The sequence below is a fragment of the Salmo salar genome, chromosome ssa28 (assembly GCF_905237065.1).
Source record: "Salmo salar chromosome ssa28, Ssal_v3.1, whole genome shotgun sequence".
Lineage (NCBI taxonomy): Eukaryota > Metazoa > Chordata > Actinopteri > Salmoniformes > Salmonidae > Salmo > Salmo salar.
The window spans coordinates 21,045,391-21,067,557 of NC_059469.1; the positions used below are offsets into that span (position 1 = coordinate 21,045,391).

The following is a 22,167-nucleotide window of genomic DNA, read 5'->3' on the forward strand; positions in this document are numbered from 1 at the left end:
CCCGCAAGCTGTAAGACTGCTAAATAGTTAGTTAAATAGTTAACCAAATAGCTACCTAGACTATCTGTATCGCACTAACTCTTTTGACTCATCACATACGCTGCTGTTACTGTTTATCATCTATCCTGTTGCCCAGTCACTTTATCCCTACCTACAGTATACTGCTGCTACTGTCTATTATCTATCCTTTATCCCTACCTACAGTATACTGCTGCTACTGTCTATTATCTATCCTGTTGCCTAGTCACTTTATCCCTACCTACAGTATACTGCTGCTACTGTCTATTATCTATCCTGTTGCCCAGTCACTTTATCCCTACCTACAGTATACTGCTGTTACTGTCTATTATCTATCCTGTTGCCCAGTCACTTTATCCCTACCTACAGTATACTGCTGTTACTGTCTATTATCTATCCTGTTGCCTAGTCACTTTATCCCTACCTACAGTATACTGTTGTTACTGTCTATTATCTATCCTGTTGTCTAGTCACTTTATCCCTACCTACAGTATACTGCTGTTACTGTCTATTATCTATCCTGTTGCCTAGTCACTTTATCCCTACCTACAGTATACTGCTGTTACTGTCTAGTATCTATCCTGTTACCTAGTCACTTTATCCCTACCTACAGTATACTGCTGTTACTGTCTATTATCTATCCTGTTGCCTAGTCACTTTATCCCTACCTACAGTATACTGCTGTTACTGTCTATTATCTATCCTGTTGTCTAGTCACTTTATCTCTACCTACAGTATACTGCTGTTACTGTCTATTATCTATCCTGTTGTCTAGTCACTTTATCCCTACCTACAGTATACTGCTGTTACTGTCTATTATCTATCCTGTTGTCTAGTCACTTTATCCCTACCTACAGTATACTGCTGTTACTGTCTATTATCTATCCTGTTGCCCAGTCACTTTATCCCTACCTATATGTACATACAGTACCTACCTCAATTACCTCGTACCCCTGCACATCCACTCAGTACTGGGACCCTGCGTATATAGCCAAGTTATCGTTACTCATTGTGTATTTTATTCCTTGTGTTATTATCTTTCTATAACTGCTCTATTTTTTCTCTCTTCATTGTAAGGAAGGGCCAGTAAATAAGCATTTCACTATTAGTATACAATTACGAAGCATGTGGCAAATAACATTTGATTTGTACTCAACGCACACCAAGTGAATAAACGGTTTACCACCCCTTTTTTTTTTTTGCAGAGTTTCCAAAGCTTCCAAAAGGTGAATAGCCAGGTTGTTGAAACCTTAAGGATGCTCTCAAAAACAGCAACAACAGTGCTCCAACTCTGCCAAGTCTACCCCATTAGTGATAGCGATAGCTCATTTCTCCAACTGGGTGATCCGAGAGAAGGCTGCTGCCATAGCTATGAATGACATTTAGCCAGTTGGTTGTTCTTTGAAAGATAGGAGCCATTGACACACTGCATTCCAAGTAAGAAATGAGAAGAGAGAATGGGAGGGGCTGTAGTGTTAACGGACATCTACGGTTGAAGTCGGAAGTTTACATACACTTAGGTTGGAGTCATTCAAATTTGTTTTTTCAACCACTCCACAAATGTATTGTTAACAAACTATAGTTTTGGCAAGTCGGTTAGGACATCTACTTTGTGCATGACAAGTCATTTTTCCAACAATTGTTTACAGACAGACTATTTCACTTGTAATTCACTGTATCACAATTCCAGTGGGTCAGATGTTTACATACACTAAGTTGACTGTGCCTTTAAACAGCTTGGAAAATTCCAGAAAATGATGCCATGTCTTTAGAAGCTTCTGATAGGCTAATTGACATTATTTCTGTCAATTGGAAGTGTACCTGTTGATGTATTTCAAGGCCTTCCTTCAAACTCAGTGCCTCTTTACTTGACATCATGAGGAAATAAAATTAAATCAGCCAAAACCTCACAAAAAAAACATTGTTGACCTCCACAAGTCTGGTTCATCCTTGGGAGCAATTTCCAAATGCCTGAAGGTACCACGATCATCTGTACAAACAATAGTACGCAAGAATAAACACCATGGGACCACGCAGCCGTCATAGCACTCAGGAAGGAGACGCGTTCTGTCTCCTCGAGATTAACGTACTTTGGTGTGAAAAGAGAAAATCAACCCCAGAACAACAGCAAAGGACCTTGTGATGATGCTGGAGGAAACATGTACAAAAGTATCTATATCCACAGTAAAACGAGTCCTATATCGACATAACCTGGAAGGCCGCTCAGCAAGGAAGAAGCCACTGCTCCAAAACCGCCATAAAAAAGCCAGACTACAGTTTGCAACTGCACATGGGGACAAAGATAGTACTTTTTGGAGAAATGTCCTCTGGTCTGATGAAACGAAAATAGAACTGTTTGGCCATAATGATCATCGTTATGTTTGGCGGAAAAAGGGGGAAGCTTGCAAGCCAAAGAACACCATCCCAACCGTGAAGCACGGGGGTGGCAGCATCATGTTGTGGGGGTGCTTTGCTGCGGGAGGGACTGGTGCACTTCACAAAATAGATGGCATCATGAGGTAGGAAAATTATGTGGATATATTGAAGAAACATCTCAAGACATCAGTGAGGAAGTTAAAGCTTGGTCGCAAATGGGTCTTCCAAATGGACAATGACCCCAAGCATACTTCCAAAGTTGTGGTAAAATGGCATAAGGACAACAAAGTCAAGGTATTGGAGTGGCCATTACAAAGCCCTGACCTCAATCCTATAGAAAATGTGGGGGCAGAACTGAAAAAGTGTGTGCGAGCAAGGAGGCCTACAAACCTGACTCAGTTACACCAGCTCTGTCAGGAGGAATGGCCCAAAATTCACCCAATTTATTGTGGGAAGCTTGTGGAAGGCTACCCGAAACGTGTGACCCAAGTTAAACAATTTAAAGGCAATGCTACCAAATACTGAGTGTATGTAAACTTCTGACCCACTGGGAATGTGATGGAAAAAAATAAAAGCTGAAATAAATAATTCTCTCTACTATTATTCTGGCATTTCACATTCTTAAAATAAATTGGTGATCCTAACTGACCTAAAACAGGGATTTCTTACTAGGATTAAATGTCAGGAATTGTGAAAAACTGAGTTTAAATGTATTTGGCTAAGGTGTATGTAAACTTCCGACTTCAACTGTATGTACAGCAGTGATTCTCAAACCTGGTCCTGGGGACCCAAAAACGGGTGCACATTTTAGTTTTTGCCTTAGCACTAACACCTGATTCAAATCATCAAAGCTTGATGATGAGTTGACCATTAGAACTTAGCTGTGTGATGCTATTGCAAAAAACAAAATGTGCACCCCTTTGGGTTCCCAGGACCAGGGTTGAGAACCACTAATGTACAGCACTGTGGCAATCGAGACTTCCAGATAAGGAGCTCCACCCTTTACTCAAGTTGAGGTCTACTCAGCCCACATTTGAGGAGCCCAAATTGGCCAGCAGGCTATTGGCCTCCCCTCTTCCTCTCTCAACAGGCTGCACTGGGCTGTGGAGGAGGCCTTTGCCTTGTTTACTGTTGGGTGTAGTGGTGCAGAAGAACGCAGTGCATTCATCTGGCTAGCAGGCCGGCTGCGCTTTAGCTGGCACATTGAGCATGAGGCATCGGGAGCTGAAACAGCCTGAAGACACACAACAAAAGGCCACCGCAGTGCAACACTGAATGAGGGCTACGCAGCGGATGTAGTGGTTTTACAATTGTGTGTATGTGTGTTTAGGAGAGAGAGAGAGAGAAAGCGAGGGCATTTAAACGTTGGTTTACAAGCTGTTGTCCTCTGTGTTAGCATTACTGAGTGTATGGGTGTATTCTCTTCTAAGATGAGAGTGTGTCGTCCTGTATATGGGGTTGGTAGGACCTAGGCAGGTTGGGCGTTCTGGCTGTGGCAGATTGGGGTCTGTGATGTGACTAATGTGCTTTACACTGTTTTAACAGCTGACTGGCCCAAAGGCCTGAGGTGACAAACGTGTGTGTGTGTGTGTGTCTGTCTGTGGACAGACTGGCGTGGCCCACTGCATAATGACAGCAGCTCTGATACAGCACAGTGTCGTGACAACATTGCAAAGGAACAGTGCCACGGAGAACAGATTTCACAATCTGGAGGTATACTGTATGGTACTTCTCATCCAATGTGATATTTGACATTATGGTCAAAGACGACAAAAAACAGGTCACGGTGTTTCGCCGGCAACGCAATTCCAGGTTCCATCAGGCACTGAAGTCAGGCAGTGAAAATATGTCATACTTTGATTTATTTATTTTTTTAACTGCTGGTTATCATGACCGCATTAAAAAAAGTCTGACAGAGTGACATAAATAGTATTAAATAAGTGATAAAAGTGTGTGAAGAGGACTGGCCACTCTTCAGAGCCTGGTCCCTCTAGGTTTTTCCCTTGGTTCCTGCCTTTCTAACTTTTTCCTAGCCACTGTGCTTCTGCATCTGCATTGCTTGTTCTTTGGGGGTTTAGGCTGGGTAGCTGTAAAGCACTCTGTGACAACTGCTGATGTAAAAAAGGCTTTGACTGACTGCCAAATGTCCATGAAATAAGTGTTAATGTCCAGTGTGGGTGTTACCTGCTAGTCTCTGTCAGCATCTCCAGCTTGGCCCCCAGACTGAGACATTCATCCTTCAATTTCCCTATCAGGGCATTCTGGGAGCTGAGGAGGGCCTCCAGCTCACCCACTGCAAGGGAACATGGGATAGCAGGGTCAGTGACCACAGTCATGATACATGCTGTACATTCACTCAACATCAAATATCTTGCATCCTGGACAGGTACAGGAAAAAGACAGTGAATTACATACAGTATGTTTATTTGTGCCTAAATTCACGTAATGAATGAAGTATAGTATCTTTGTGCAGATTCACCATGCAATAAAGTTGTTTAAAGAAAGGATTGTATTGTAAATGGAGTTGTTTGAAACTCTTTCCATTTGCTAGGTTTTTAACCTTGTTATCATGTAAAATAAATAAAGATAATGCCATGTTTTATTGTCACATACACCACACACAGTAGGTGCAGTGAAATGTGTTGTTTTACAGTGCCCATAGACTGACTCGCGACTCTTTTGGAACAATCCAAAACTCGACTTTGATCAGTCTTTGAAATGTTGTGCGGCGGTATCATCACCAACATATGTCTTTTTAAAACAATGCTGCAAGTTTGGAATGGTGTCCATTCCACCTGCTCTACCATTCTGTCACAATAGAACTCATGAAGGACTCCAGTCTTTTGAAAAGTACCTCAGATTTATAAAGAGCCTTTCAACTATTTACTATTCTGTGAAATAGCAGCCGAGTGGATATGCAGATGACTCTTCCAGGCTTAGATCTCAAGTGCTTCATGCAGGAGAGCTTATGAAGTGTTTTACATCACCTGGCATTCACAGGGAAATTGGTAGAACTAGACTTCAACATTGTACATTCTGGCTGAGTAAGGGTAGTTTACAGTAAAATGTTCTAGCTTCTGCAGTGCTGAGACATGCTAGTCAGATTCCTTTCATTTAGAGGAAGCGAAAGAAGCTGCTATTCAGACAAGAGGTTGGATTCCACTGGTCGAGTTTATTACCACTAAACTGGGAGAGTGACTTAAGGGATGATGCTCAGGGGTGAAATGAACTGTGACTGTACATAAAGTAGGGAGCAATTACTAACTCCACACAGCTAATCTGGTCAAGGAAACAGAGCTGGTTTCATGTTCTCTCTAAAATGATTTTGTCATGGTGGCTTATCGACATAGTCTGCCAGTGTACAGAGGAAAAGACTCCAGAAAGCTCTGTGCTAGCCATTTGGACATAAATAGACAAATCGCACAGCATGGACACACAAAGCAAATACAGATATTTGGGAAGTGGTGTGGAAATCTTTTTTTTATGTTGCGAAATTAAACTTTACAAAAAAAAAGTTGGGTCGCCGGCTGGGAGCAGTAAAAAAAACTTGCCCAAAAGAATCGTAATTAGCTAACAGGCTTTGAAAGCGGCTGGGCATGCGTAGGCCACAGAGACAAACAAGATACAAAGACAAACAAACTGGGAGTAAAAACAAACAGCGGAGAGAGAGAAAGAAAAAAAACATATCGTCTAGAGGCTATTCTGTCTACAACTACTAAAAACCAAACTGTTTAGAAAGCGAGGGAGGGGGAGGGAGGGAGGAAGAGAGGGATGGAGGGGGTGGTTGGGAGAGAGAGAAAACTAATTAGCTGGTGCGAGTGGCCATTATACGCTTTAGAGAAGGAAGTGGTCTGTGGTATTAAAGGACTAATTCCATAGGCCCAGAGAGCTTCCTGCTGAGCTTCTGATGCCATCTCTCTTTAGACAACATGTGTGCCGCCGAGCTGCGCCAAAAAGAAGCCCTTTGTTTTCCCGAGGCTTTGTTCTGGCAATCAGCATGCTTCAAGTTTCTCAAAACACAGGTAAATAAACTCGCTGGATCCAGATGGTGCAACAGATGTGAGAGCAGCACTCTGAAATCTACAGACAGTGAGCCCAGAACGCGGCCCATTTTTCCCTTTCTAAACGATAACTAATATGTAATGGCCAATCTCTGGAGTGCCAAGCATCTGCTCCCTTCGGCCAGCCAAAGGTTACAGGTGTTCCTGATGCCGTCCCTCACAGTGTGGCATGGGCCGGGGTGCGGATGGGGGCATGAAGGGTGGAGAAAGGTGGGGGTGTTCTTTTGGCAGGCTGTGGCGGCGCCACCGGACACCCACCGCTCCGCTCGTGCTGCGCCTCCATTTGCTGGAGCCTCTGTGTCAGCTCCTGTTCGCGCTGCTGTGCAGAGAAGGTCAGAGCATCCATGTCCTCGCCCCGGCAGCGCTCCGCACTCTCCTTCTCCTGCCTGAGCGAGAGAGACGGAGAGGATAGAAAGAGAGATAGAGAGGAGGGAAATAAAAAGACAGCTCATGAGGGGTGGAAGGGTAAAAGTGTCACGCCCCAGACAATAGGCCCCTGGGTGTTGAGGCAGCTGTCCACTACACAATGCAACAGAACACAGTGTACACTGAGGGGGTGAGATGTACTGTACATGTGATGGACTAATGATAAACAATAAAGCTGTATCCTGTGTTTCCCCTATATTAATTTAGCAGCGGTGGGACATTTCGCTCTGCCACTCCCAAAAATATGATTTTGAATCTTTTTTGTTTATATATAACATGTAGTTCAAAAGAAGTTGCTAACTAGCGTTAGCGCAATGCCTGGAAGTCTATGGGAACAGCTAGCAAGCTGGAAGTCTAGTTGTTCCCCTAGACTTCCAGTCATTGCGCTGACGCTAGTTAGCAACTTCCTTCAAACTGCATGTAGAGACATCAAAATGGTATCCATGAGTTCATCTGACTCTGGAGAAGTAAAGGGCTTCATTGCCAAAATCTCACGCTTTTAAAGGCATAGTGCGTCTCAGCAGGATATATATTAGATACAGTACCAGACAAAAGTTTGGACACACCTACTCATTCAAGGGTTTTTCTTTATTTTTACTATTTTCTACATTGTAGAATAATAGCAAAGACATCAAAACTATGAAATAACACATATGGGAATCATGTACTAACCAAAAAAATGGTTAAACAAATCAAAATGTTATATTTGTGATTCTTCAAAGTAGCCACCCTTTGATGACAGCTTTGCACACTCTTGGCATTCTCTCAACCAGCTTCATGAGGTAGACACCTGGAATGCATTTCAATTAACAGGTGTGCCTTAAGTTCATTTGTGGAATTTCTTTCCTTCATAATGCGTTTGAGCCAATCAGTTGTGTTGTGAGAAGGTAGGGGTGGTATACAGAAGATAGCCCTATTTGGTAAAAGACCAAGTCCATATTATGGCAAGAACAGCTCAAATAAGCATAGAGAAACGACAGTCCACCATTACTTTAAGACATGAAGGTCAGTCAATACAGAAAATTTCAAGAACTTTGAAAGTTTCTTCAAATGCAGTCACAAAAACCAAGCGCTATGATTAAACTGGCTCTCATGAGGACCGCCACAGGAAAGGAAGACCCAAAGTTACCTCTGCTGCAGAGGATATGTTCATTAGATTTACCAGCCTCAGATTGCAGCCCAAATAAATGCTTCACAGAGTTCAGCAGACACATCTCAACATCAACTGTTCAGAGGAGACTGCGTGAATCAGGCCTTAAAGGATGAATTGCTACAAAGAAACCACTACTAAAGGACACCAATAAGAAGAAGAGACTTGCTTGGGCCAAGAAACACAAGCAATGGACATTAGACCGGTGGAAATCTGTCTTTTGGTTTGCTGAGTCTAAATGTGAGTCTTTGTGAGACGCCGAGTAGGTGAACAGATGATCTCTGCATGTGTAGTTCCCACCGTGAAGCATGGAGGTGGTGGTGTGGGTTTGCTTTGCTGGTGATACTGTCTACTGTCTGTGATATATATAGAATGACAATACAGTAATGAAAATCGCGATCAAACTACTGCACCACTAATGTTGCTCATAGAATACAATGTCATGTTGTGCTTTTTACCGCCATCAAAAATGAGATCTCGTATCAAGACTTTTATCTCTACATTTCTAACAAAATAAACTAAAACAAATATCAAATCAATCAATCTATAGCAAATTCAACAAGAACAAAACATCAATTTGAAATCTAACGACAACGGCAACCCCCAAAAAAATTGCACAAAAGTTTTTAAAAAGTGTTAATTATGGGAGAGAACGAAAGAAAGCGACCGAACTTTTCTCCCACACTGGGTTTTGGAACAGGGCTCCAAAGTGACCGTCTCTCCAGGCCTGCTGTCGTCTGGAGTGTGAACGCAGGGGGGCGGGGTGTTGGGTTGTGGTGGTGCGCCTGCCTAGGAGACCAGGAGAGAGAGAGCGGCCACCCGCCCGGCCCCCTGCGGTGCTTGAACAGCGGCCTAAAACACCATCCATCCCCACACCAGCGCCCAGCGTGGGCTTGCAGAGCCCTCACAGCCAGCCATTTGTTACTGTTTGTTTCCAGGGGGGCCCCAGCCTCCCAGCCTCGCACCGGTGGTGTTTATCCACCAATTAGCATGAGACAGCCGGCCAGAAAGTTTCAGAGAGGACTGATGACGACTGACGAGAGTTGGAAGTTTTGAGCCAGAAGGCCAAGATGAGCCATGGTCAGAAGAGAGCGAAACAGCGGAAGTTCGATTTGTTCTTTCTGAAGCTCTAGTGAAGATGGCCCTGAACCTTATTTCCATTTCTATAGTACATTATGATAGTAAATGATATATTGTAAGTAGTGCTTTTATATCGAAGATGCACTTCAGCACATAACATGTACATGTAGCCTAGGCGGCAGGTAAAGTAGCGGTTAGAGTGTTGGGCCAGTAACCAAAAAGTTGCTAGTTCGAATGCCCGAGCCGGCAAGATGAAAAACCTGCCGATGATCCCTTGAGCAAGGCACTTAACCCGAATTGCTTCAGGGTCGCCGTTGATCATGGCTGACTCTGGCCGTGACCCCACTCTCCGAAGGTGTCTGAGGGGGAGCTGGGATATGCAAAAAAACGAAATGTCCAATTCACAAATGCGTATAATACACACTTCTACATGTGTGAAATAGGACAGATATAAGCACCCACCTTATTAGTAATAAATATCCTTTGCTATCTTTTTTATTTATTTTTTAATATGTGATTTCATGTGTAAAATAAAATGTTTTGCTGCAAAACGAATTGCTTCCTTTTCTGAACCTGATTTGGGATGACTTGAGACCCATTCTATCGGTTTTCCAAAACCTACATAGAGAGCAACCACCTAGAACTCCCCTAACAGAGATTTCTCACAGTTCCATATCTCTCAGTCCAGGGGTCACTTTCTGTTTGCTCACTGGCTATAATTATGTGAGTGAGCGAGGCCTAATGGTCAGTGAGTCAGTCAGGAGGCAGGGCAGGGTCGACCAGCCTGATAGGGGGAACTATACTATCCCGTCCCAGCACCCGGCTCTGTGGCTAGGTCCTGGGTGCTAGAGCACTAAGTGAGGGCCCAGGGCTGCCTAAGTGGGTACTAGTCAAGCTGTTGCCCATTTGATTTGGAATACCACAGCCCATTCGAGCGCAGAGTTTGCAGCACCCCGCGGTGCTCCATGATCCACAGCCAGGAATGACCAAATGCTACGGTTCCTAAAACGAGCGCAAATTGGAGTCAGCCGCTTGGCAACACCAGCTACTGTTTAGTGTGATAATGCGTCAACCTCTCTCAAGACTAACTTTTTGAACATGTTGGTCAACTTAGATAACAACAACTTCTACACTTTTACAGTGAAAATCTAAACTGAAAAACAGGGTATAGTACATGTGTAAGTAGGATTTATTTGAATATGAGGAATAGAAGCAGTCTTCAACGAGCACAGTAGGCCTGATGTTCCTACCCAGCCCAAAACAGAACAAATAAACAATGTGTGATAACAGTAGCCATCTATCAGTGCACAACAGACAGCATGTTCCCAAGCAAATTCATTTATTCAATGACTTACCCAACTCTGAAAACTGTAAATACTCATCACAACAATACTCTATTGGAAGTACATTATACCTGGAAAAAATACTGAACCAGTTGCCATTCACTCTTCTCATTCATCCCTTCCTTCATACATTTACATTGATGTCAAATGATCTCGAAAAAGATCGATCCTGATGCTAAGAATAACAGTATAAAGAGAACTAATGAATGCTGATTTGGTGTGGCACTGCCAACTGGGGGTATTTGTGGCATATTGGGCGCTTGCAAGGAATGTTGTCTAATGACACCATGTACTCAGCTCAGGGAAGAATAAAGTTCAGTATCCACATACAGACACACTTTAAAGTACACCTTGTATATTTTAACACATTTATTCAGCCGCTGGTGTGTCAATTGCACTCCATTCACCCATGTCCTTCAATCTAACTAACACATCTCCCCCTCACTCTCTAAGATAGAGAAATATCAAAAGCAGCCCCTTCTAGCCTGGCTATCACTTACATAGCACAGCACAGTTTGCTCTGTGCATTATTCCGCTCTCTCCTCCGCTCTTCTCCGTCCTGGGGGCTCTTATCTCTGCTCCTATCCCTTTTTCTCTCATTCCCCTCCATTCCTCGCTCCCCCTTCCCCTGCTCTCCCTCCCACCCTTTTTCCTTTAACTAAACTGGCTCTGGCTCCCTCCATCTGGTCCCTCTTCCTTCAGCAGCCCTGCACCTGTTCACACCTCCTCTCCTGTTGGACCGCACTGAACATTTCCTCCGCTGCCAGGGCTATTCTGGCACCCGCAACCTCTCTGTCATTCAATCCATCTGTCAGAAGTGAACTTTGTTTACCGCCAGCTTCTGCTTTTCTTCTTCAAGGAGCAGCAAAGCCCCCTCAAGGTCACGGGCAGAGCGAAATGCAGTCGCCACCAATTTAACAAATACTCCCCTGATTCAGGACAGCTACACACACCCCCATACGCACAACCCACGGAGGGAGAGTGCACATTCTTTTGCAGAAACATATTTCACTCCTCTGCAAATGTAAAACTATTTTTCTTCTCACGGTTGTAAAGTTAAACAAATCTTAAAAGCTTAACCCAATGAGTCCCATCATAATGCTGGCACGTTTTGGACTTCCAACCCCTTTAAAACATTGTATGTTTGAGCTCCAGACTTACGGGTTGTACCATTGGATTATTCTATTTCTTCTGCATCTGTAGATACCATTAGTCTGTGTGATTAACGGGGCTGAGATAGAGCGGTGTTTGTGAGACAAGGGCGGATCCTGAAAGGGCCCGGGGCCCTATGACACTCAAAAGCTACACAAGAGCCATTAGAAGCTAAGGGGTTCTTCTACGTAGAAGATCATAGGATATCCCAGAACATAGTGTCTATAATACGCTCATAGTAAGCTCACGTACAGTTCCTTCACAACCCTTGACTTCTTCCACATTTTGTTGTGTTATAGCCTGAATTAAAAATGGATTAAATTGCGCACAAAAAATGCCACTGGCCTACACACAATACCCCATAATGTCAAAGTGGAATTACAGTTGAAGTCGGAAGTTTATATACACTTAGGTTGGAGTCATTAAAACTCGTTTTTCAACCACTCCACACATTTCTTTTTAACAAACTATAGTTTTGGCAAGTCTAATCTACTTTGTGCATGACACAAGTAATTTTTCCAACAATTGTTTACAGACAGATTATTTCACTTATAATTCACTGTATCACAATTCCAGTGGGTCAGAAGTTTACATACACTAAGTTGACTGTGCCTTTAAACAGCTCGGAAAATTCCAGAAAATGATGTCATGGCTTTAGAACCTTCTGATAGGCAAATTGACATCATTTGAGTCAATTGGAGGTGTACCTGTGGATGTATTTCAAGGCCTACCTTCAAACTCAGTCCCTCTTTGTTTGACATCATGGGAAAATCAAAAGAAATCAGCCAAGACCTCAGAAAAAAAGTTGTAGACCTCCACTGAAGGTACCGCGTTCATCTGTACAAACAATAGTACGCAACTATAAACATCATGGGACCACGCAGCCGTTATACCGCTCAGTAAGGAGACGTGTTCTGTCTCCTAGAGATTAACGTACTCTGGTGCGAAAAGTGCAAATTAATCTCAGAACAACCTTGTAAAGATGCTGGAGGAAACAGGTACAATAGTATCTATATCCACAGTAAAACGAGTCCTATGTTGACATAACCTGAACGGCCGCTCAGCAAGGAAGAAGCCACTGCTCCAAAACCACTATATAAAAAAAAAGCCAGACTACGGTTTGCAACTGCACATTGGGACAAAGATTGTACTTTTTGGAGAAATGACCTCTGTTCTGATGACACAAAAATATAACTGTTTGGCCATAATGACCATCGTTATGTTTGGAAGAAAAAGGGGGAGGCTTGCAAGCTGAAGAACACCATCCCAACTGTGAAGCACGGCAGCATCATGTTGTGGGGGTGCTTTGCTGCAGGAGGGACTGGTGCACTTCACAAAATAGATGGCATCATGAGGTTGGAAAATTATGTGGATATTTTGAAGCAACATCTCAAGACATCAGTCAGGAAGTTAAAGCTTGGTCGCAAATGGGTCTTCCAAATGGACAATGACCCCAAGCATACTTCCAAAGTTGTGGCAAAATGGCTTAAGGACAATAAAGTCAAGGTATTGGAGTGGCCATCACAAAGCCCTGACCTCAATTCTACGGAAAACTTGTGGGCAGAACTGAAAAGGCGTGTGCGAGCAAGGAGGCCTACAAACCTGACTCAGTTACACCAGCTCTGTCAGGAAGAATGAGCCAAAATTCACCCAACTTATTGTGGGAAGCTTGGGGAAGGCTACCCAAAACGTTTGTATGTCTATGTAAACTTCTGACCCACTGGTAATGTGATGAAAGAAATAAAAGCTGAAATAAAATCACTCTACTATTATTCTGACATCTCACATTCTTAAAATAAAGTGGTGATCCTAACTGACCTAAGACAGGGAATTGTTACTAGGACTAAATGTCAGGAATTGTGAAAAACTGAGATTAAATGTATTTGGCTGAGGTGTATGTAAACTTCAACTGTACGTTTTTCAAAGAACAAAGAAAAACACAAATGACTGAAAAATGTTAAGCTGACATGCAACATAATAAGTTGCATGGACACACTCTGTGTGCAATAATGGTGTTTAACATGATTTTTTTTAATGACTACCTCATCTCTATACCCCACACATACAGATAATTGTAAGGCCCTTCAGTCGAGCAGTGAATTTCAAACACAGATTCAACCACAAAGACCAGGGAGGTTTTCCAATGCCTTGCAAAGAAGGGCACCTATTGGTAGATGCTGACATTGGATATCCCTTTGAACATGGTGAAGTTATTAATTACACTTTAGATGGTGTATCAATACACCCAGTCACTACAAAGATACAGGCGTTCTTCCTAACTCAGTTGCCGAAGACAAAGGAAACTGCTCAGGGATTTCCCCATGAGGCCAATGGTGACTTTAAAACAGTTACAGAGTTTACATGGGTGTGACAGGAGAAAACTGAGAATGGATCAACAACATTGTAGTTACTCCACAATACTAACCTTATTGACAGAATGAAAAGGAAAAATATTCCAAGACACGCACCAAGACACTAAAGTAATATTGCAAAACATGTGGCAAAGCCGTTAACTTTTTGTCTTGAATACAAAGTGTTATGTTTGGGGCAAATCCAATACATTACTGAATACCACTCTCCATATTTTCAAGCAGTGGAGGCTGCATCAAGTTATAGGTACGCTTGTAATCGTTAAGGACTAGGGAGTTTTTCAGGATAAAAAAATAAACAGAATGTGGCTAAGCAAAGGCAAAATCCTAGAGGAAAATCTGGTTCAGTCTGCTTTTCACCAGACACTCAGAGATGAATTCACCTTTCAGCAGGACAATAACCTAAAATCTACAAGGGAGTTGCTTACCAAGCCGGTGAATGTTCCTGAGTGGCCGAGTTACAGTTGACTTAAATCTGCTTGAAGATCTATGGCAAGACCTGAAAATGGTTGTCTCGCAATGACCAACAACCAACTTGACTGTCACGTCCTGACCAGCAGATGGAGCTGGTGTAGTAGTTTGGGGGTCAGGACGTGGCAGTCTGGTGTGTGTCTTGTGACTCCTGATCAGGAACAGCTGGGAATCGTTGTTCCTGATTGGGAGTCACATATGTAGGAGTTGTTTGTCACTGGGGTTTGTGGGTAATTGTTTCTTGTTTAGTGTGTTTGCACCTGACAGGACTGTTGGCTGTCAGTTTCCTTGTTTTGTTTGTTATAGTGTTCTTTCTAATTAAATTGAAAGATGAATACTAACTCTGCTGCATTTTGGTCCATTCCTGAAGACAGCCCTTACATTGACAGACCTTGAAGAATTTTGAAAAGAATAATGTGCAAATGTTGCACAATCCAGGTGTGGAAAGCTCTGAGACTTACCCAGAAAGATTCACAGCTATAATCACTGCAAAAGATTATTCTAACATGTATTGAATTTGGGGGTTGAATACTTATCTAATCTTATCTGTTAGTGTTTAATCGTTCATAAATGTTTTACAAATGTTAACATTTTTCTTCCATGTTGACATGAGTATTAAGTGTAGATCGTTGACAAAAAAGACAATTAAAAACATTTTAATCCCACTTTGTAACAACAAAATGTGGAAAAACTCAAACTCCAAACAGTTGTCACTGACTTTTTTTTTTTTTTTTTTAAACATGTCTGTACTTACAAGGGTTCATATTTTTAAATCAGGTTTTTGCTGTGTCAACATTTGTCAATAAAACTAATGAATGCAACTGTTTATGTAAAATTGTTGTGTTCTACTTGTAGCCCTGGTTGTCCTGAAAATAACATGGTAAAACACTTCATTGTGAGGCTAAATATAAGGGCTGGATATATAGATACTGTGCCTTGCAAAAGTATTCATCCCCCTTGGCGTTTTTCCTATTTTGTTGCATTACAACCTGTAATTGAAATGGATTTTATTTGGATTTCATGATGGACATGCACAAAATAGTCCAAATTGGTGAAGTGAAAAATAACTTCTTAAAAAATATATATATATATTTAAAAAACGGAAAAGTGGTGAGTGCATATGTATTCACCCCCTTTGCTATGAAGCCCCTAAATAAGATCTAGTGCAACCAATTACCTTCAGAAGTCACAATTAGTTAAATAGATGGCACACAGGTGGACTTTAAGTATATATAACAATCACACACACCTGTTCCGAAAGGCCCCAGAGTCTGCAACACCACTAAGCAAGGTGCACCACTAAGCAAGGTGCACCACCAAGCAAGCGGCACCATGAAGACCAAGGAGCTCTCCAAACAGGTCAGGGACAAAGTTGTGGAGAAGTACAGATCAGGGTTGGGTTATAAAAAAATATCCGAAACTTTGAACATCCCACTGAGCACCATTAAATCCATTATTAAAAAAATTGAAAGAATACGGCACCACAGCAAACCTGCCAAGAGAGGGCCGCCCACCAAAACTGACGGACCAGGCAAAGAAGGCATTAATCAGAGAGGCAACAAAGAGACCAAAGATAACCCTGAAGGAGCTGCATAGCTCCACAGCGGAGATTGGAGTATCTGTCGTTTGGTGTTAGGCAAACATATGGAAGAAGGTGCTCTGGTCAGATGAGACTAAAATTTAGCTTTTTGGCCATCAAGGAAAACGCTATGTCTGGCACAAACCCAACACCTCTCATCACCCCGAGAACACCATCCCCACAGTGAAGCATGGTGGTGGTAGCATTATGATGTGGGTATGTTTTTCTCCCTTCGGCAGGGACTGGGAAACTGGTCAGAATTGAAGGAATGATGGATGGCGCTAAATACAGGGAAATTCTTGAGGGAAACCTTTTTCAGTCTTCCAGAGATTTGAGACTGGGATGGAGGTTCACCTTCCTGCAGAACAATGACCCTAAGCATACTGCTAAAGCAACACTCAAGTGGTTTAAGGGGAAACATTTACATGAAATGTAAACTAGGAATGGCCTAGTCAAAGCCCAGACCTCAATCCAATTGAGAATCTGTTGTATGACTTAAAGATTGTTGTACACCAGCAGAATCCATCCAACTTGAAGGAGCTGGAGAAGTTTTAGTCCTTAATATTTCTACACACTACCCTCTGTAGCCCCTTACGGTCGAATGCCAAGCAGTTGCCATACCAAGCGGTGATGCAGCCAGTTAAGATGCTGTCAGTGATGCAGCTGTAGAACTTTTTGAGGATCTGAGGGCCCATGCCAAACCTTTTCAGTGCCCTCTTCACTACCTTGGTGTGTTTGGACTATGATAGGTCCTTAGTGATGTGGACATGGGGGATTTTAAGCTCTCGACCTGCTCACTACAGCCACGTCAATGTGAATGGGGCGTGCTCGGCCCTCCGTTTCCTGTAGTCCACGATCAGCTCCTTTGTCTTGCTGACGTTGAAGGAGAGGTTGTTGTCCTGGAACCACACTGACAGGTCTCTAACCTCCTCCCTATAGGCCAGGAATGGGAAACTTTGATGGAGGTGGGGACCACAAAAAAATCAGAACTCCTGAGGTGCCGCATCCTTTGCATACCCACATCCATACCCCCCACCCCTTACATTGCAAGCAAAACATTTTAGCGGCCCCCTTCTTGACAGCGGAGATACGTTTTTTTGTGTGTTTTAGTGGTAATTTCATGAACGTCTCCACATTTTGCCATGCGGCGTAGAGAAAATGTTGCCGTTTTAAAGCAAGTTTGCTGCAATTCTGCACATTTTGCCATGGGGTGGAGAGAAGATTTTCCAATTTTATAACTCATTTCGTGTAATTCTACTCCATTTGCCATGGGGCAGAGAGGAAAATGAGCTTTTTTACAGCAAATTTCTGAAAATTCTACACATTTTGCCATACAGTAGGGTGGAGAGAAATGTTTGCAGTTTTTTAATATGATATCTGAGTGAGACTGAATAACAAAATCAATGTGGGCCCCTCGACCGGTAATTTGACCAGGATTACTAAGTTTAGATAGCTGGCCGCTAGACTAATTTACCAATCTAAAAAAATCTATCTATCTATCTATCTATCTATCTATCTATCTATCATGGGCTAATTTTGAAATTGCACCTTGTGTATTCTACTATTGTAACAGTAAGTTAAGACCCCAATTGAGTTAAGGGGGGGGGGGATTGATCCGAGGGCTTTCAAAAGGGGGACCAATTGCCCACCCCTGCTATAGGCTGTCTTATTGTCGTTGGTGATCAGGTCTACCACCGTTGTGTCGTCTGCAAACTTAATGATGTTGTTGGAGTCATGCGTGGCCACCTAGTCGTGGGTGAACAGAGGGTAACGGAGGGGACTAAGTACACATCCCTGAGGGGCCCCCGTGTTGAGAGTCAGCGTGTCGGATGTGTTGTTGCCTATCCTCACCATCCCAGGCGGCCCATCAGGAAGTCTAGGATCTAGTTGCAGAGGGATACTATATGTCACACATTGGCCTCAAGTATGCTGGAATGCATAAGTGCACCAGCTGTTTTTGGTTTGTGTGTGTGTGTGTGTGTGTGTGTGTGTGTGTGTGTGTGTGTGTGTGTGTGTGTGTGTGTGTGTGTGTGTGTGTGTGTGTGTACATATGTGCGCGAGACAGAATGAGTTGAAAGATGAAATGCGGAGAGTGAGTGTATTTGAAAGACAGTCCGAGAGGTACCCTCTTTGTGACTTCACATAGCCCTGTCTGTCTGTGTGGCAGGCAGCATCAGTGGCTCTCCCAGCCCTGCGGCCCAGTGGCCAGTGCTTTTATCCAGAGGAACAACCTTTCTCTCCCTCCCTCTCTCTCTCTTTCAATCTCTCCCTTTCTGTCCTGGCCTTGCCGGGCTCCCCTCCGTCGGCCCAGCGCCGGTACCACACAGAGCAGATGGCATCAGGAGTTGATCACAAAGAGAGGAGCCCACACAAAGAGGTGGTACTGAGAGGGATGAGTTGGGCACAGCCCCCGCGACCCTCCAGCTCCCATCTCCTGTCGCGTTGAAACACACTCTTTGTTTTCCTCCATTCAATGGCCACGGCTTCTGTAGAAGGTTTTTGATTCCTGACCATTAGCGCTGCGGCTGAGTTTTATGTTACAGAATGGTGTTGATTTGTGTGACGCTGAGGTGGGTTGGATGGCAACGTCCCTCTGTGTTAGCGTAGGGGGAACAGGTAGGGGGCACAGGTTGGGCTCTGACAGAGGCCCTCCAGTTTGGAATGGGGAGGGGGGGGGGGTGGGGGCGCAGTGCGTCATGATGTGGGTGTAAGCCACAATTCAGGTGTTGTTATAAGCTCGTTTCGCAGAGGGAGAAACTCTATATTATTTCTGTCTTTGGTCTCGCTCCCACAATCTTTCACTCAGTAGCTTACTCTTAACTCTAAATGTTTTACTTATAATGTGGCTATTGCGCTAATTGTTTATCTTATCGTGCCATTTCAATGAATGAAATGGGATGTTTGTATAGATGGAGTAAAATTGTTACAGTTTTACATAACCCATAGTGGATTCCTATTATTTCCAAACCCAACGAAAATAAATAACAACATATGATAAAGGGCAAATGCATTTTCATTAGATGAGTTGCAATTAATATAAAAATGGAAAATGAACAGGCTTATGCACGAGGTCGTCAACACCATCACCTTTTTGTTTATATGAGACCACAGATGTCCATACAGAAATTATCTCTCCGCTTACAAGAAGGTGATCATCGGTGTCCTTTAACCCCATCAGTCCTGAGACCCCAGCAACAAAAAAAGAAAAAGAAAAAAGACTTAATTTGACTTTCATTTACAGTGGCCTGTGAAAGTATTTACCCCCCTTGGCATTTTTCCTATTTTGTTGCCTTACAACCTGGAATTAAAATAGATTTTAGGGTGGTTTGTATCATTTGATTTACACAACATGCCTACCACTTTGAAGATGCAAAATCTTTTTTATTGTGAAACAAACAAGAAATAAGACAAAAAAACATAACTTGAGCATGCATAACTATTCACCAACCCAAAGTCAATACTTTGTAGAGCCACCTTTTGCAGCAATTACAGCTGTAAGTCTCTTGGGGTATGTCTCTATAAGCTTGGCACATCTAGCCACTGGGATTTGTGCCCATTCTTCAAGGCAAAACTGCTCCTGCTCCTTCAAGTTGGATGGGTTCTGCTGGTGTACAACAATCTTTAAGTCATACAACAGATTCTCAATTGGATTGAGGTCTGGGCTTTGACTAGGCCATTCCAAGACATGTAAATTTTCCCCTTAAACCACTCGAGTGCTGCTTTGGCAATATGCTTAGGGTCATTGTCCTGCTGGAAGGTGAACCTCTGCCCCAGTCTCAAATCTCTGGAACACAAACAGGTTTCTCTAAAGAATTTCCCTGTATTTAGCGCCATCCATCATTCCTTCAATTCTGACCAGTTTCCCAGTCCCTGCCGATGAAAAACATACCCACAGCATGCTGTTGCCACCACCATGCTTCACTGTGGGGATGGTGTTTGCTTATTTTTTCTTCAGGCAATGGCTTTTTCTGGCCACTCTTCCGTAAAGCCCAGCTCTGTGGAGTGTAAGGCTTAAAGTGGTCCTATGGACAGATACTCCAATCTCCACTGTGGAGTTTTGCAACTCTTTCAGGGTTATCTTTGGTCTCTTTGTTGCCTCTCTGATGAATGCCCTCCTTGGCTGGTCTGTGAGTTTTGGTGGGCGGCCCTCTCTTGGCAGGTTTGTTGCGGTGCCATATTCTTAAAAATGTTTAATAATGGTGCTCTGTGAGATGTTCAACGTTTCGGATATTTTTTATAACCCAACCCCGATCTGTACTTCTCCACAACTTTGTCCCTGACCTGTTTGGAAAGCTCCTTGGTCTTCATGGTGCCCCTTGCTTAGTGGTGTTGCAGACTCAGGGGCCTTTCAGAACAGATGTGTGTAATATTTTTTTTTTTTTATATATATATATATATTTTTATATATATATATATATATATATACACACATACACACACACTTAGATTGCACACAGGTGGACTTTATTTAACTAATTGTGACTTCTGAAGGTAATTGGTTGCACTTCATAGCAAAGGGGGAATACATAGGCACGCGCCACTTTTCCGTTTTTTTAATTTTCTTCACTTCACCAATTTGGACTATTTTGTGTATGTCCATGACATGAAATCCAAATAAAAATCAATTTAAATTACAGGTTGTAATGCAACAAAATAGGAAAAATGCCAAGGGGGGTGAATACTTTTGCAAGGCACTGTAAATTAAAGGAATGAGTGGTTTTGGGTGGATTTTTCCTTTAATGAAATGGCTACCTGGACTATTTGCATTGGCCAATTTTTTGGTACTGAAACTCTTGCTCCAGCTCTAAGCACACTGACTGGACTGTACCCACACACTTACACATACTACACTGACACTCCGGCACACACACGCATATTGATGCCACACACACACGCGCGCTGCTGCTACTACTGTTTATTATCTATCCTGATAGCTTAGTCACTTTAACCCCTACCTACATGTACATATTACCTCAACTACCTCGTACCCCTGCACATTGACTCAGTACCGGTACTCCTTGTATATAGCCTCGTTATTTTATTGTGTTACTATTTCATTTTTTTATTTCGCTAATTTTTCTTTAACTCTGCATTGTTAGGAAAGGGTTCGTAAGTAAGCATTTCACGGTACCGTCTACTCTTGTTGTATTCGGCGCATGTGACAAATTCAATTTGATATATTGAAAGACTGAGGAAAATGGATCTGAAATGGCAAAACTTGCATCACATAACTTGCTTGCTCTTTATCAAACCTTTAGGATCTGATGCATAATATTGCATATTTATTACATTCTATGAAGAATTTAGATTGTGGGGGAGTGTAACCGTTAGATGCACACTAACAACAAAATAATGTAAATAACTGAACTAAATAAGTGTATTCTAGCTGTATTTATAGAGTATGTAGCGAAAAGCTGTACCTATAACAACCCAGATTCTGTCTACCTGCTCCACATGATAGAAGACAGATATTGACCAGGGAGTAAATGGAAGAAAGAGTGTGCCTGTGTCTTGGTGAGAGGAGGGAAGCAGGGATGGTAACCCATCTTCCAGAAACAGTAAGTAGGGCACTCTCTCTGGACAGAGTTGGCCCGAGCGGGAACAGTTGCACCCGACAGATTTGCCTCCATTTTGCCTGAGGACTCTCAGCGTTCTATTATGTACCACCCGGCAACATGAAGAGATGGAGGAATGGGGAATGGAGAGATGGAGGGATAGAAAGACGGGAAAGGGACTGTTGCCCTATCTGCTGAGGAAGAGTGGTACTGTTCATTGATACTTTGTCACTAGAAGACTATGCATGTGTTTGGTCAAAAGAAAGTCTGGGCCTGAATGGAGGCTGCCTGCCATGAAATGCTTCCTAAAAATATATTTTAAACATTTAAAGAATTAAAGTAAGTATGGTTATGTCAGCACCAATTTCAAGACGTGTGTGTTTATTACAATGTATATGTTTTATAGATACAACACACTCTGAAATGTAAGATAAGGCCGTGATTGGCATTTCCTAGCTCGATTCTGAAAGAAGACAATTATTTTGTGATGAGAAAAAAAACACTGAAAAAAAAGCATTGTCACCAAATACCATAAAAATACCATTATCAATATACTCCATCTGCATTCAGTGACTAGTACATAACAA

General features: G+C 42.7%; 1 protein-coding gene across 1 annotated transcript in view; it reads right to left on the reverse strand.

Moving 5' to 3' along the window:
* sdccag8 (SHH signaling and ciliogenesis regulator sdccag8) overlaps positions 1-22,167 on the reverse strand; it is a 55,184-nt gene that overhangs the window by 12,115 nt on the left and 20,902 nt on the right. Inside the window, exons 14-15 of the mRNA XM_014179967.2 lie at positions 6,714-6,841; positions 4,579-4,687 (exon numbers count right to left, since the gene is read on the reverse strand). Coding sequence (XP_014035442.1) covers positions 4,579-4,687; positions 6,714-6,841 — 237 coding nt within the window. The remainder of the gene's footprint in view (positions 1-4,578; positions 4,688-6,713; positions 6,842-22,167) is intronic.